This window comes from Amborella trichopoda, chromosome 4 (genome assembly GCF_054954075.1).
Source record: "Amborella trichopoda isolate Santa Cruz 75 chromosome 4, AtrichopodaSantaCruz75HAP2 v2.0, whole genome shotgun sequence".
Taxonomy (NCBI): Eukaryota; Viridiplantae; Streptophyta; class Magnoliopsida; order Amborellales; family Amborellaceae; genus Amborella; species Amborella trichopoda.
Window position 1 is genome coordinate 48,014,832 of NC_142339.1, and position 12,586 is coordinate 48,027,417.

At 35.5% G+C, this 12,586-nt stretch overlaps 1 protein-coding gene across 2 annotated transcripts; it reads left to right on the forward strand.

Moving 5' to 3' along the window:
• The first annotated feature begins 377 nt into the window (after positions 1-377).
• Positions 378-11,177, forward strand: LOC105420401 (bet1-like protein At4g14600). 2 transcript variants are annotated; one of them, XR_016054622.1, is made up of 5 exons: positions 384-1,220; positions 1,337-1,463; positions 2,834-3,054; positions 7,671-7,727; positions 10,888-11,177. XR_016054622.1 is itself a non-coding variant. In XM_011623871.3 (4 exons), exons 1-4 carry the CDS (start codon positions 1,168-1,170, stop codon positions 11,068-11,070), a joined length of 420 nt encoding a protein of 139 aa, XP_011622173.2. In that variant the 5' UTR covers positions 378-1,167; the 3' UTR covers positions 11,071-11,177. The 2 variants fall into 2 exon arrangements, 1 of the variants encoding a protein (XP_011622173.2); XM_011623871.3 differs by lacking the exon at positions 2,834-3,054 and having other exon boundaries at positions 378-1,220.
• The last annotated feature ends 1,409 nt before the right edge of the window (positions 11,178-12,586 follow it).

Sequence of the window (12,586 nt, forward strand, 5' to 3'; positions counted from 1 at the left end):
TTGAAATCCATTTTTTTTTACGTCCATGCATCTTGATGTCGAGATGATCAATTTGAAGATATTTGAGCATCAAAACAACCTCTTCTAATGAATTTTTTGAGGTGGGCGCTAATTTGATTATTTAGAGCCTCAACTCAAAGATATTTTGGGCATCAAAAAAACTATTTGGTTGTTTTGAGTTAAGACTGAAAAGCAAAATAATTTAGCAAATTAAAGAAGCCTCATTATTTGGGTTTTTTGTTGTTGCTTCGGGGGAGGTTGCAATATCCGCCACACAGATGAGGCAATTATCTCTTTTTTTTTAGAGATAGTGTGTTCTATGAAACAAGAACAGAAACAAAACAAAGGCAACAATCAAGAGAGAGAAAGTCGATATCTTTGGAGCGGGTCATTGGCCGGAAACCTACATCATAAACCCTCCAAGCGTAGTCCTTTTTGAGAAAAATGAAAAAGTATTAAATTAAAGAAGGGTGTGGTTTTTATAAAGTTGCACCTTAGACAATCAATTTAAGTAGCACTTTCAAAATTTATCATAACAGGTAATTTTGGTGTAAAAATTTTTTAGGATTATCTGAAAATCTATTCTTATATCTAATTATAAAATTTTAAACGTCAAAAATAGTTAAAATCAAGTAGATCTATAAATATATGAAAATCTTGAAAATAGACCGTCTAGAAAATGCGTTACAAGATGTACAATTTTTAGGACTCAAAAATCCTTATTTTTTATTTTTTATATTTGTAGATCTTGATGTCGAGATGATCCATTAGAAGGTTTTTCGACATTAAAACAACTTTTTTTAATGAATTTTTGAGGTGTATCTGTAATTCTACATTTTAAATAATAGACAAAAAAAAATTATATTGATTGATTTCCGCTCTTCGTCATGCCGTTACCTTCGGGACACAAGACACATTCATTATTATTGCCTTTTGTAAATCTGAAAGTGCGATCTTCCCTCAAGTTTTACCCAGAAAGGGCAAATTTTATATTTGAAAAAAAACCCTTGTGCAGGCGCAAGATACACGAAAGAGAGAGATGCTTCGCCTTCTTATTTTGCCTTCTCACTGCGTGTTTATGGCTAGTAATTTACACGTTTGAGGTTTCCTCGTCTTCTTTCGTGTTGTGTTAGGGTTTTCCGCTTCTTTCTTTCTTTCTCAGGCTCCATGGATAGCCCACAACGTCGTGGTTTCTATGGTGGTGGATCCATCAGATCAAGGTAAATTTTCACTTTGATTTGGGAGATTTAGGGTCTCCTCTTCTTCATAAGGATCATGTTCCCTTTTTCTTTTTGCTTTTTTGATAGTTTATTTGGATTTCAATGATTTGATGCAGAGAAGGGGTTTCAACAAGAGTGGGTTCTTCTTCGCAAGAAGAGATTCAAGTGAGGATCGATCCTTTGCATGCAGATTTAGATGAAAAGATAACTGGCTTGCATTGGAAGATCAGGCAATTGAAAAATGTGAGTTCCCTGTTTCCGAAACTCTTTTTTGAAGGTAACTGAGGAGAATTCTTGTATAGTTTTGTTCATTAAAAACAAAAAAAAACCTGAAATGATTTCATCCATTGAACAAAGAAAAAAAGAAATTCTGATGTGTTTTGCATAACTGAGGGAGCTAAAGACCTTGATATTGGTTATTGGATTTTTTTCATAATTTTTTTATTATCTGTTTTTTATTTCCATTTTGGGATTATTGAGCAATGGGGTTATCATGTCTTGCTTGTCTAAGATCATTTTTGTTCGCATTGTGCTATAAATTTGGTCCGTTTCAAACTTTTATTTTTCTGGTTTCTTCCTCTTTTCTTAATTTTCATGGATTTGAATTTTAAATTTGGGCTAGGTGACTTCGTATATTTTTTGGGCTATGAACTATTTAAAAACATTCTTACAAGTAGCTTAGTTTTGTATGAGGCAAAACAGTGATAAGGACAGGACTGAACGTGAATTCAAAGAAGGAGATTTGGTGTTTTTGAAGTTACAACCTTATGAATGTTTAACAGTACCTCTACGAGGATTTATGAAGTCTGCCCGGCACCTAGGCGCTTGCCTAGAAATACCCTACACGGGCGGATGTACCTGGGTGGGTGCCCAGGTGGGCCAGGCGGGAGCCTAGGCAGGTGCCCAGGGATGTGGCTTTTTTTTATTTATTTAAATACCGAAAAGGAAAATGGGGTAATTTTGAGGTTTAAATAGGTTATGGGGGTTATTTTCACCCCCTTAAAAGAAAATTTCCATAAACCCTCAATCGCTTTTTGAGAATCAAAAGTATTTTTTGTGGTTTGAAAAACCTTCCCAAACCTTTTCACTTAGTATGAAATATGTGAGAGTTGGAGCAGTGTTTTAAAATGCGTGATGCGGCCCTGATGCAGTGGGGGGCCGATGCGGCTCGATGTGGCCCGGATGCGGGTGCATCGCGATGATGCGGTCAATAAATGTAAAAAAGTTCTAAAAAATCTAAAAAATAAGTTATTGCATAAGAGAAAATATGAAGGTGATATATGCGATAGTAGGTATTTTAGTTTAATGATTAACTTCAAAACTATTAGTTGTCGGAGATTTTGTATCCAAGTATACACTATCCCCTGATAGAAACTAGAAACGTGAAACCAGCTTCATAAAGCATTCAACAATCAACAGCCATAAGCACAAATTTGCAACATAAGCACAACTATAAGCACAACCATCAACAACCATAAGCCTAAATAGTGATATTATAAATACAAACCAAAAGTCAAGCTCAAGAAGAGTTAATAGTTAATAACTTAATACAATCATCCATTTTAGAAGTCAATTTTGAAATCTGAACTTCATTTTTTTCAAATATCAATCAGACAAGTCATCTTGAGAGTCGTCATGCGCATCATCAATATCATCATCGACGGCCTCCATGTATTCTTCTTCATCGGTCTCCTCTGAGTCAGCTTCCTCCTCCTCAACCTCTGAAGCTAATGTGCGAGTGCGACTAGACCCATCAGCTCCTCTACTCCTTTGTGCTCTAGTATTAGGTCGATCTTCTTCATAAGCCCCTGTTGCTAGCTCGACATCAAGCCATGTAAGATCCTCACCCTTAAACACACGCTCTTGTCTTGGATCCATGGTCCACTCACTTATGGAATCACCATCAGCTTCATATAATTGAATAGGGTTGAGCTTCGTGCGATTTTCATACCTCTCTCCTTAAGCCTCTCGTTATACCGTATATAAGCCAAATCATTCAACTTTTTCTGCTCCAACCTATTTCTTTTTTTTGTATGGAGCTATGGTAGAAATGTGAAATCAGATAAATTAGATTTTAGATTAGAAAATTGAAATTCAAGAAATAAGGATTAAGGAATAAGGAGTAAAGGACTTATATGCTCAAATGCATTCACAATTGCGCTCACAACCAGATGAACTAGATGTGAGATTCAACACTCGAATAGCGAGACATTGTAGATTTGGTGTCTCGCTTCCATATAATGCTCACCATGCAGCTGTATAATATTTTATAATTTATAATATAGTTAAAAATTAAGAGTATAAAATAAACAATAGAACTATACATAAAGTAAGAGATAAGTAAGATTATTTTTGGGCTTTTGGCCTTTATCTGGATCTGTAGTGTCCCTATTTCGAGTGACAATATCTCTCCCAAAGTTCCTCAAGGCTAACTTGAACTTAATCAATTCATGGCTCTGGATCTCATCCTGGATATCTTTGTCTGGCACTAACCTCTCTAGCACATCTAAGAACCCACCATTTATTACACGATCTGACTCAATGGATGGGTGCTTGTAGTGAAGAGATGGGTTTAGAAAATAACTAGTTGAATGGAGGTGCCTATGAAGCTGGGTATTCCATCTCTTATCAATAATTTTAAGTATAGCCTTGCGCATATTTTCTATTTTCATCATCCTTTAAAACATCTTTTATTTCAATTCTTTCCCTAGTCATTGCCTCATGTATGTAGCCCATGATGGGCTTCGCATCACCATCAACCAGTCGAAGCTCTCTTACTAAACGGCGAGCCACCTCCAATGCAAAAATTATTTGATTCCAAAAAGATGTATTCATAATATTTTTTTTAGCCTTTCTTCCATCCTTATGCTTTGACCATTTGCTTTGAATCCATTGCTCTAAAGCAAACATGGACCTCAAGGCACTTTTTTAATTGGCTAGGCTTCGAAGAGTGAGAAATGACGTGGCAAATCTAGTGATATCCGGTCTCACTAATTCTCTCTTCTTTGTAAAAGACCTCATCATGCCTAAGATTATGGTTTGATTGTAAATAAATTCAACAACAAACATAACTCTTGAAATCACTTCACTAAATAAAGATGTTGTACCCATTTCCTTAAGCATAAGATTAACACAGTGAGCTGTGCAATGAGTCCAAAACATATGCTTCCTTTTCAAAGTCAAGAAATGCCCAGCTGCAGCATAGTGGGCACCATTGTCAGTGATAATTTGTACCACATTTTGCTCCCCAGCAAAATCGACAATCTCATCCATCAAGCCACATAAGTATATACGCTCATGTGACTTGTCTGATGCATCAATAGACTTAACAAAAAAAGTACCTGTTGGGCAGTTAACCAAAAAATTAATGAATGCCCTTGATTTTCCTTTGGACCAACCATCTCACATAATAGTGGCCCCATATTTCTTCCACCCTTCTCTTAGAGAAATCAAAATTTTATTCACATCAAATACAACATCCTTCAATAAGGGTTCCCTAACCTAATGTAGTGAAGGAGGAATAAGTCTTGGGCCATATTGCCCAATTACCTGGACCATATATGCAAAACTATCCAGAGTTATAGTATTAAAAGGAACGTCAGCCATGTAAATCCACTGTGCAATCCACTTACATACCGACTTCTTTTGTTCTTTCTTATATTTATTTTCAAATGTGGTTTGTTTTGTTTTTTTTTTCTCTCCTGAATCACAATTTTGGGGCTAGGGGTGAAAAAAGAATCCATTAGCCCCTTAGAGAGAGGTGTTCTGCTCTCAGCACTACCACCAATATTTATAACCCTCTCTCTTGAGGTTGGAGTATGAGTATCCCTTTGCTTCATAGCAACTTCAGACATGTCATCATCATCATCATCATCATCATCAAATAATTGCATATCATCAAGTAATTCCTTTTTTTTTCTCTTTATCTTTTTTCAATTTATCCAAATACTCTCTAATATCTTTTTTTGTTATCATCTGTAGCTTGTGGGCATGCTCTTACATTTTCAGAAATTTCAGCTAAATGCTCTTTTTGTCGAAAAATACCACCTATATAAGTATTTCCATAGAGCAAGTATATCACACAATTTTTATCTTTCGGATTTTTTAGTTTAGCATATTTCCAAGCCGGATCCTTGTTATTAGAAGATTGGGAAGAAGACATTGCCCCAAAAATAAGTATAACAGTATTATTGTACAAGAAGGAATAAAAAGTTACAGACTCTGTGAAGTAGTGCTCGATTTCTTCACGGCCTCTAAAACCCCGAATTTCTTATCACAAATTCACCTTAACATCCCCAAATCAACAATCAAAGGCATCAAATGAACATCCAAGTATCAAACAACCGCCAAATCGAAGATTTGGATGAAAAAAAATTTTTCGCCAAATTTTTTTTTCCCTGGATTTGATGCAAAAAATGCCACAAAAGTGGCTGGAAATCTTCGTTTAGGGGGTATAATAACCCCCCAAACAGTTTCCCTAAACTTTGGAAGTTCAAAAATACCATTTTGCCCCTCTATGAGGGGCAAAATCGATAAATTTTTTCGCAGAAAACAGATGTGGCCATGATGCGGCGCATATGCTGCCGCATCTGTCAAAAGCGCATATGTGCCAGTTTGTGATGTGGATGCGAGTGCATCCCGCATGATGCGGCCGCATTTTAAAACACCGAGTTGGAGACTATTACTAATACATATCCTATTAGACTTTAAAATTTTGTATGGTTTGACATTTGAAATTTGAACAAATTTATTCCCAACATGCGATATGTCATATTTTTGTACATAAAAAAATGTTACAATATTTTCAAATGAAATAAATTCTAAAATTGACATAAATATATGTATATATACTGCATATCTATATAACTTGGACAACAGGTTGCCTAAGGTTCTGGACAACTGCCTAGGTGCCCGCCTGGGCGCCAAGCGGGCCGCCTAGCGTTTTTTGAAACCTTGGGCCAGGTAGCATACAAGTTAGACCTTGCAGACTCCAAAACTTATCTTGTTTTCCATGCATCTTGCCGCAAGAAGAAGCTGGGGCTGCATATTGAGAAGCATTAGGAATTTCCAGTAGTCTCAAAGGTGGCTATAGTACAACTTCAGCCACAAGCGATCCTTGATCAACGCATGGTATGACGCAACAATAGAGCTGTTTTATACAAGCTTCAAGAATGTTTCCAGATTTCCAACCTTGAGGGCAATGTTGGTTTGCAAGGAGGGTGTAATGTTGAGATAAAGAGGTGAAATAAGCAAGGATTTAAACTTTAAATTTAGGATAGATAGTTTGATAGTTTTCAGGAATTCAAATTTCAGATTTGATTTGTAGCGGGGAGAATAAAAATGTGTTTTGTGGGGGAGGAGCAGGTAGAGATTCTAGAGAAGAAAATTGTAGTGTTTAAAAGCACACAAGAGGACTTTCCCCCCAAAGTGGGCTGTTTGTTTTCTTTTTGCACATTTTAATTTCTTTTTTAATTTCACTCTTGACTGGTTCTTATCAATGGGTTCTTATTATCATTTATGGCTGATATTTTTTGCGATTCCGTGAGGAACCAGTGATAGCAGACACTTCTGATAAAACTACTAGAATCTCTTAAGTCAACTTTCTTTAAAAAAAAAAAAACGAGAATATCTTTAGTCTTTCCATTATTAAAAGGTGTGAAAAAAAAAAAAAACAAATGAAATCTGATCATTTCATGCTTATTATTCTCATCATTGGATAAGTTATTAGCATATAATAGTTTCCATTAATAAACTATTATATGCTTGTTATTCTTCATTTGGTGTACAAAATTTACCATAAACTATGTTGTACCAGGGATCAGTTAAGCAAATGCTAAGAGTTCAGTTAGTGTGTTTTCGAAGTATTTACTCGGGAATAGTTATGGCATGCAATCCTATCATCATCATCATCATCATCTAAGCCTTATTCCAACTATTTGGGGTCGGGCTACATGAATCTTGATTTGCCATTCTGCACATCGGTTCAGGATTCATGACAATATTTGGTAGAGTTTTGCGCTGGCTGCCTTGCCTAACCCTACCCTCCTCCTTTACCTGGGCTTGGGTCCAGCTTGGGGCTGGCTAAGGCAGAGTTATGGCATGAAATCCTATAATCTTACATTTTCTTATTGAAACATTTGTTCACCTCATTCTTGTGTGGGCACGCTCTTGAGAGATAGATGGAAGGGTTGGGCTTGAGTTGATTTGTCCACATTAGGACGCTTTCTTCGGTAGCTGAACTGTGAACTGTTGGTTGTATGACTTAAGTTGTTGCATCACTCCCCTTTGTTTTCTGGATTGTGTTTTGCTCCTGCTCTTTGAGCACCGGATGTCCTTATTGTCAGTTACAGTGTTAGGAATAGTCATTATTTTTTATATCTCTATTCCTTTTATAATTTCTTTTTTATTTTTCTTTTAATGTTCTTCCTCCTTTTTGTTCAATTCTTGCAGGTAGCTCAAGAAATAGAGACGGAGGCAAAGTTTCAGAATGATTTCATAAGCCAATTGGTAAAGTTTATTTAAAGTTTCATCCACGTAATTTGTCTTATATTTATAACGCAGTTGCGCTATGTGGAGTTAGGTCTGTTGTTTCCTTATTTTCTTCTGGTTGCAGTAAACTAAGGGGTATTTCATTATATGTTAATCCTTATTTTCAATATATGTTAATCCTGCCAGGAGGCCACTATATATTCATTCTCTTTCCTATTAGAAAAAACTTTATGAAGTGGAGTTGTAACTTTATTTGGGTAGAGACTTTAGGGGCTTTGGCTGACCATCAAAAGGAAAAGAGCGCGTATGAGCTCTCTGCAAGTGTAATGTTGAGACTAATTTTGGGCTTTCAACTAGTTTCATTTTCTATAAATATCAAAGGATTGCTACTTGACTTGACATGCATTTAAAAACACATAAGGTGTGAAGGTATTTGTATTGATGGATTATACGATTAAGGGTAAAATCTTAAGAGACCCATGCGCTAATTATCAAATATTTTCTTTAAGGTACTCATCGTCATCATCATCATCACCATCATAGCCTTTACTCAATTAATTGGGGTCTGCTACACAAATCCTGGTCCGCCTTTCTGTTCTATTAAATGCCATACCCTAAGTGAGGCCATAAGCCCTCATATCTTTCTGAACTACTTCCAACCATGTCCTTTTGGGCCTACCTTTTGCCATTTTAAGTTCTGCCACTTGAACTAACTCGTACCTCCTAATAGGTACTCGGATATTTCATATTAGAAAATAAAAAAAAAAATTCCTTAGTTAAAACAAGCTTGAACTTGTGGCTATAAAGGAAATTTGTATTTATTGTTAAAATGCAATTTTATCAAGAAAAAGAAATTGGCCCATCAATTCTAAATTTTTAGTGCAATTCGATACTGCTTCATAGACTCGTTTTTCCATCCAAAGCAAAGAATGAAGCTTGACAAAAACTTCAAATTTAGCTTGGGAAATGTATGATCAAGCTCTCAAATGCAATATTTCTAGTCGCAAAAAATAAATACTATATTTCAGGTTTTCATTTTTACAGTTTCTGTTGTCATAATTTTGTGGAATGGGTATGTCATTTTCTTGTTCATGCTGTACTGGATGAGCTTTCATGGTTTCTTGTACCTGCATCATATGGAACTCTTATTTTAAGTTTGGGAGATACTGTTGGCAGATTGCTATTGCGACTGTAGGAGTCCTCCTAAAGCGTATTATTTGCATTGCTAAATATTCTGTGGTGCCCTTTTGAGAACACCCTTTAGTTATGTTCATAACTAAAACTAGGAACTAGTGCAAGGCAGGACTTTTAGATGCCCTCAAGTCCAGGTGTTTTTTGTTCATTGTGACTGGCCTTTAGGTAAGGTGGTTGGTGTTCTAAATGAAATTAGGAACCATGTCTGCTGATACCAATAGGAAAAGTGAACCATAAGTAGCCGTTAAGTTCAGCTTTGGCAAAGGGGTTTGCTTGGTAGGCTGAGGAAAATTGTAACCTTAAAATCTTAGGGGTCTTTTCTGTTCGCAATAACAACTATGGGCAACACGTTATATTACCTTGATCAAGAACATGAGTGGTACCTTGAGCAAAAGAGACTCTTGGAGCTAGCTGAGCTTAATTTGCAACCTCATCGTTGAAGTTTGAAACGAATCCTAGAGGGTCGAATTTCTGATATTTTTTCTTTATAAGAGTTATGATGAAGAGAGTCAACCAAACAAACACTATAGCTAGAAGTATGAGTACCAAAGACGATCAAGAGTAGGATGTCCCAAGGAACGATAGATCAAATTCTATAAAGAATCTTGGATGCGGTAATCCGAGAAACCGGACTAGCACTACCAAGATGATGGAAGCAACCATATGCCTTTAGTTTTTGTGTGCAGCATTTACACCTGAGACATGGTGTGCCACTACCCAAATTTCTCTGACACATGAGTAGACTTCCGCGTACATGGAATATAATGCATTACAACAAGAATGGAGTCTGCTAATATTTTTTATTTTTTTGCATGAATTACTGTAAGTGCAGTCTGCAATATATATATATATATATATATATATATATATATATATATATATATATATATATATATATATATGTTAACTGAGTGGAGTCTGCAATTGGGGTTTGTTTGAGAAGCAAGAGTTGCCAATCAAGCGGTAGCAGCTGGGTTTTCATAGCACTACGCCTCAAGTTCCATTCCTATGTACCTTGTCCCAATTTTTTTTTTGTTTTTACTCCCTGCCCCATCTGGTTTAGATTTGTTTTTCTTTTTTAGAAATTAGAGGGAAAAGCATTTTTAACCAAAAAGATGGATGGTAAAAATGGAAAATGAGCCTGCCTAGGGGTGTATTCCTTGAAATGTGAGCATGACCAGACCTGGCATACTTATCAAGTAAAACGAGTTGTCTCAATGGCAATGAATCCATTGAGTTAATTTAAGAATTATTTTTGGAGTTGTTACTTTGCTAAGTTTTTCAAAGTAGTATTATTAATAGCTCTTACTTAATGCTGACAGTTGCTATATACTATAAGTTGGGTAGTTTAGACATCAACAATTGCTATTCTGTTTGGCTTTAAGCAACCTGGATTGTAATGTCCATGTTCTTGGTTCTTGAAAATTTGCCAATGACCTTATTAATGAATTGGGGGAATCACACTAAACCTTTTTCCTCAGCCAAATCATGCAAGTGTGTGCAGATTACACCCTTCACTAGCCCTTGATCTTTTGACCGCCTAGGCTGTACAGCCTGGATTAGGAATGTGATCAAATTTATTTCCTTTTCTAGTGATTTCTTACGTGATATTGAACTGTGTGGGAGTGACCAAGGTAGCCAATTGATTTGTTGGCTGTATAAATGGGAACACACTTGTCCCAGGCATATTATGAAACTTGTTTATCGAATTGGACCATCTCACAAAGCGGGAGAGTTCCAGTCTATGATATTTTTTTTTACCTTTCAAAAGGATATTGTTTCAACTGATGAAGGAGAAGACTTCCATCTTTTTGCTTAAGCAATTTGGAAATCGTAGTAACTCATGCATAGCTCCCAAATAAAATGTGATATTTATCAACTTATCTTTTGGACGTTTGTCTATGTATATTTTATTGAATTATCATTCCCGCTTATGCTGCATAAAAGTTACATTTATTTTCTGTTCTGTGATTTTTTAACATAGCAAACAACATTGATGAAAGCTCAAGCGGGGGTAAAGAACAACATGAGAAGATTGAACAAGAGTATTATTCAGCAAGGCTCAAACCATGTTTTCCATGTTGTTCTATTTGCATTTATATGTTTCTTTGTGTTCTATCTCTTGTCCAAATTTTCCAGGATGATGACACATGGCGAGACACTATGAGACATTGCGAGACTTGTAAGGATATATACCGATTATAATTGTTTATTTTGTATAGCCGGATGTATACCGATTATAATTTTTTATTTTGTGTAACCACTTTTGCTCAATGACTTGTAATTATCCCCATTCTGATTTATGTTTTCGCACTCATATATCTTGAATTCAAGAGTAACACGCAAGTAGGGCTGCCACCGGGGCAGCCCAAGTCTGAAAATGTTTCGGCCTGGACCAAAAAATACGGCTCAAAACGCATTAGGAAGCCTCTTATTTATTTTAATCTCGCCGATCAAGCTTTTCTTGTTTGTAGTAATCCAAAAAAAATATGCGCAAATATTTTTTAGAAACTTTTTTTGGGTTCTTAGAGAGTTTAGAGAGAAAGAGAGATTGGGTTTTTAGGGTTTTAGAGAGAAAAAGAGATTGGGTTTTTAGTGCGAGAGAAATTGGGTTTTTAGTAAGAGAATGGGTTTTTTTTAGATACAGAAAGAGAGAATGGGTTTTTAGAGAGAAGAAAAAGAGATTGGTTTTTTAGAGATAGAATGGGCTTTTTAAGAGAAAAAGATTGGGTTTTTAGAGAGAGAAAGAGATTGGGTTTTTAGAGTGAGAAAGAGAGATTGAGTTTGAAAAAGATATTGGATTTTTAGAGTGTGAAAGAAAGATTGAGTTTGTAGAGAGAATGAGTTTTTAGAGAGAGAGAGAGATTGGGTATAGAGAAAGTGGGTTTTAGAGAGAGAGATTGGGTTTTTTGATAGAATAGGTTTTTAGAGAGCGAGATTGGTTTAGAGAGAGAATGGGCTGTTAGAGAGAGAGATATTGGTTTAGAGAGAATGAGAAATTGGGTTTTTAGAAAGAATGGGTTTTTAGATAATGAAAGAGAGATCGGGAGAAAGAATGGGTTTTAGAGAGATTGGATTTATAGAGAAAATGGATTTTTAGAGAGAGATTGGATTTTTAGAGAAAATGGATTTTTAGAGAGAGATTGAGTTTTAGGATAGAATGAGTTTTAGAGAGAGAGTGGTTATTAGAAAGAGAAAGAGATTGAGTTTTAGAGAGAATAGGTTTTGAGAGAAAAAAAAAGATGGGGTTAGAGATGGGTTTTTAGATAAGGAAAAAGTATATAAGAGGTTGCATCTTTATACTATTGAAGTAAGGTGCATCTAAAAAATCCTATACTGGAGAGTGTTATGGCTTAGGAGAATCCTCTTAGTAATCATCACGACCTTGAGATGAATGGACATGAAGTAAAAAAAAAATTTCAAGTAAAAAAAATAATGTATTTTGTAACAAGTTGTTTGGACCCTCTATTTTCAAAATCACGATTTTGAAATGAATGGACATGAAGTAAAACAAAAAAAATTTCAAGTCCAAAAAATAGTGCATTTTGTAACAAGTTATCTGGACCATCTATTTTCAAGATTTTCAAATGTTTTTAGTTCGATTTATACCATTTTAAAAATTTTAAATTTTTAAATTTTATAATCGAGGATAACAAGATATTTTGAAGCCATTATAAAGTTTT

Excerpts from the sequence above, each read along its gene's own strand:
- LOC105420401 (XM_011623871.3), top strand. The coding sequence starts at position 1,168 with ATGGATAGCCCACAACGTCGTGGTTTCTATGGTGGTGGATCCATCAGA. Across the intron at positions 1,464-7,670 it reads AGATCAGGCAATTGAAAAAT|GTAGCTCAAGAAATAGAGAC; the intron begins GTGAGTTCCCTG and ends CAATTCTTGCAG. Across the intron at positions 7,728-10,887 it reads ATGATTTCATAAGCCAATTG|CAAACAACATTGATGAAAGC; the intron begins GTAAAGTTTATT and ends TTTTTAACATAG.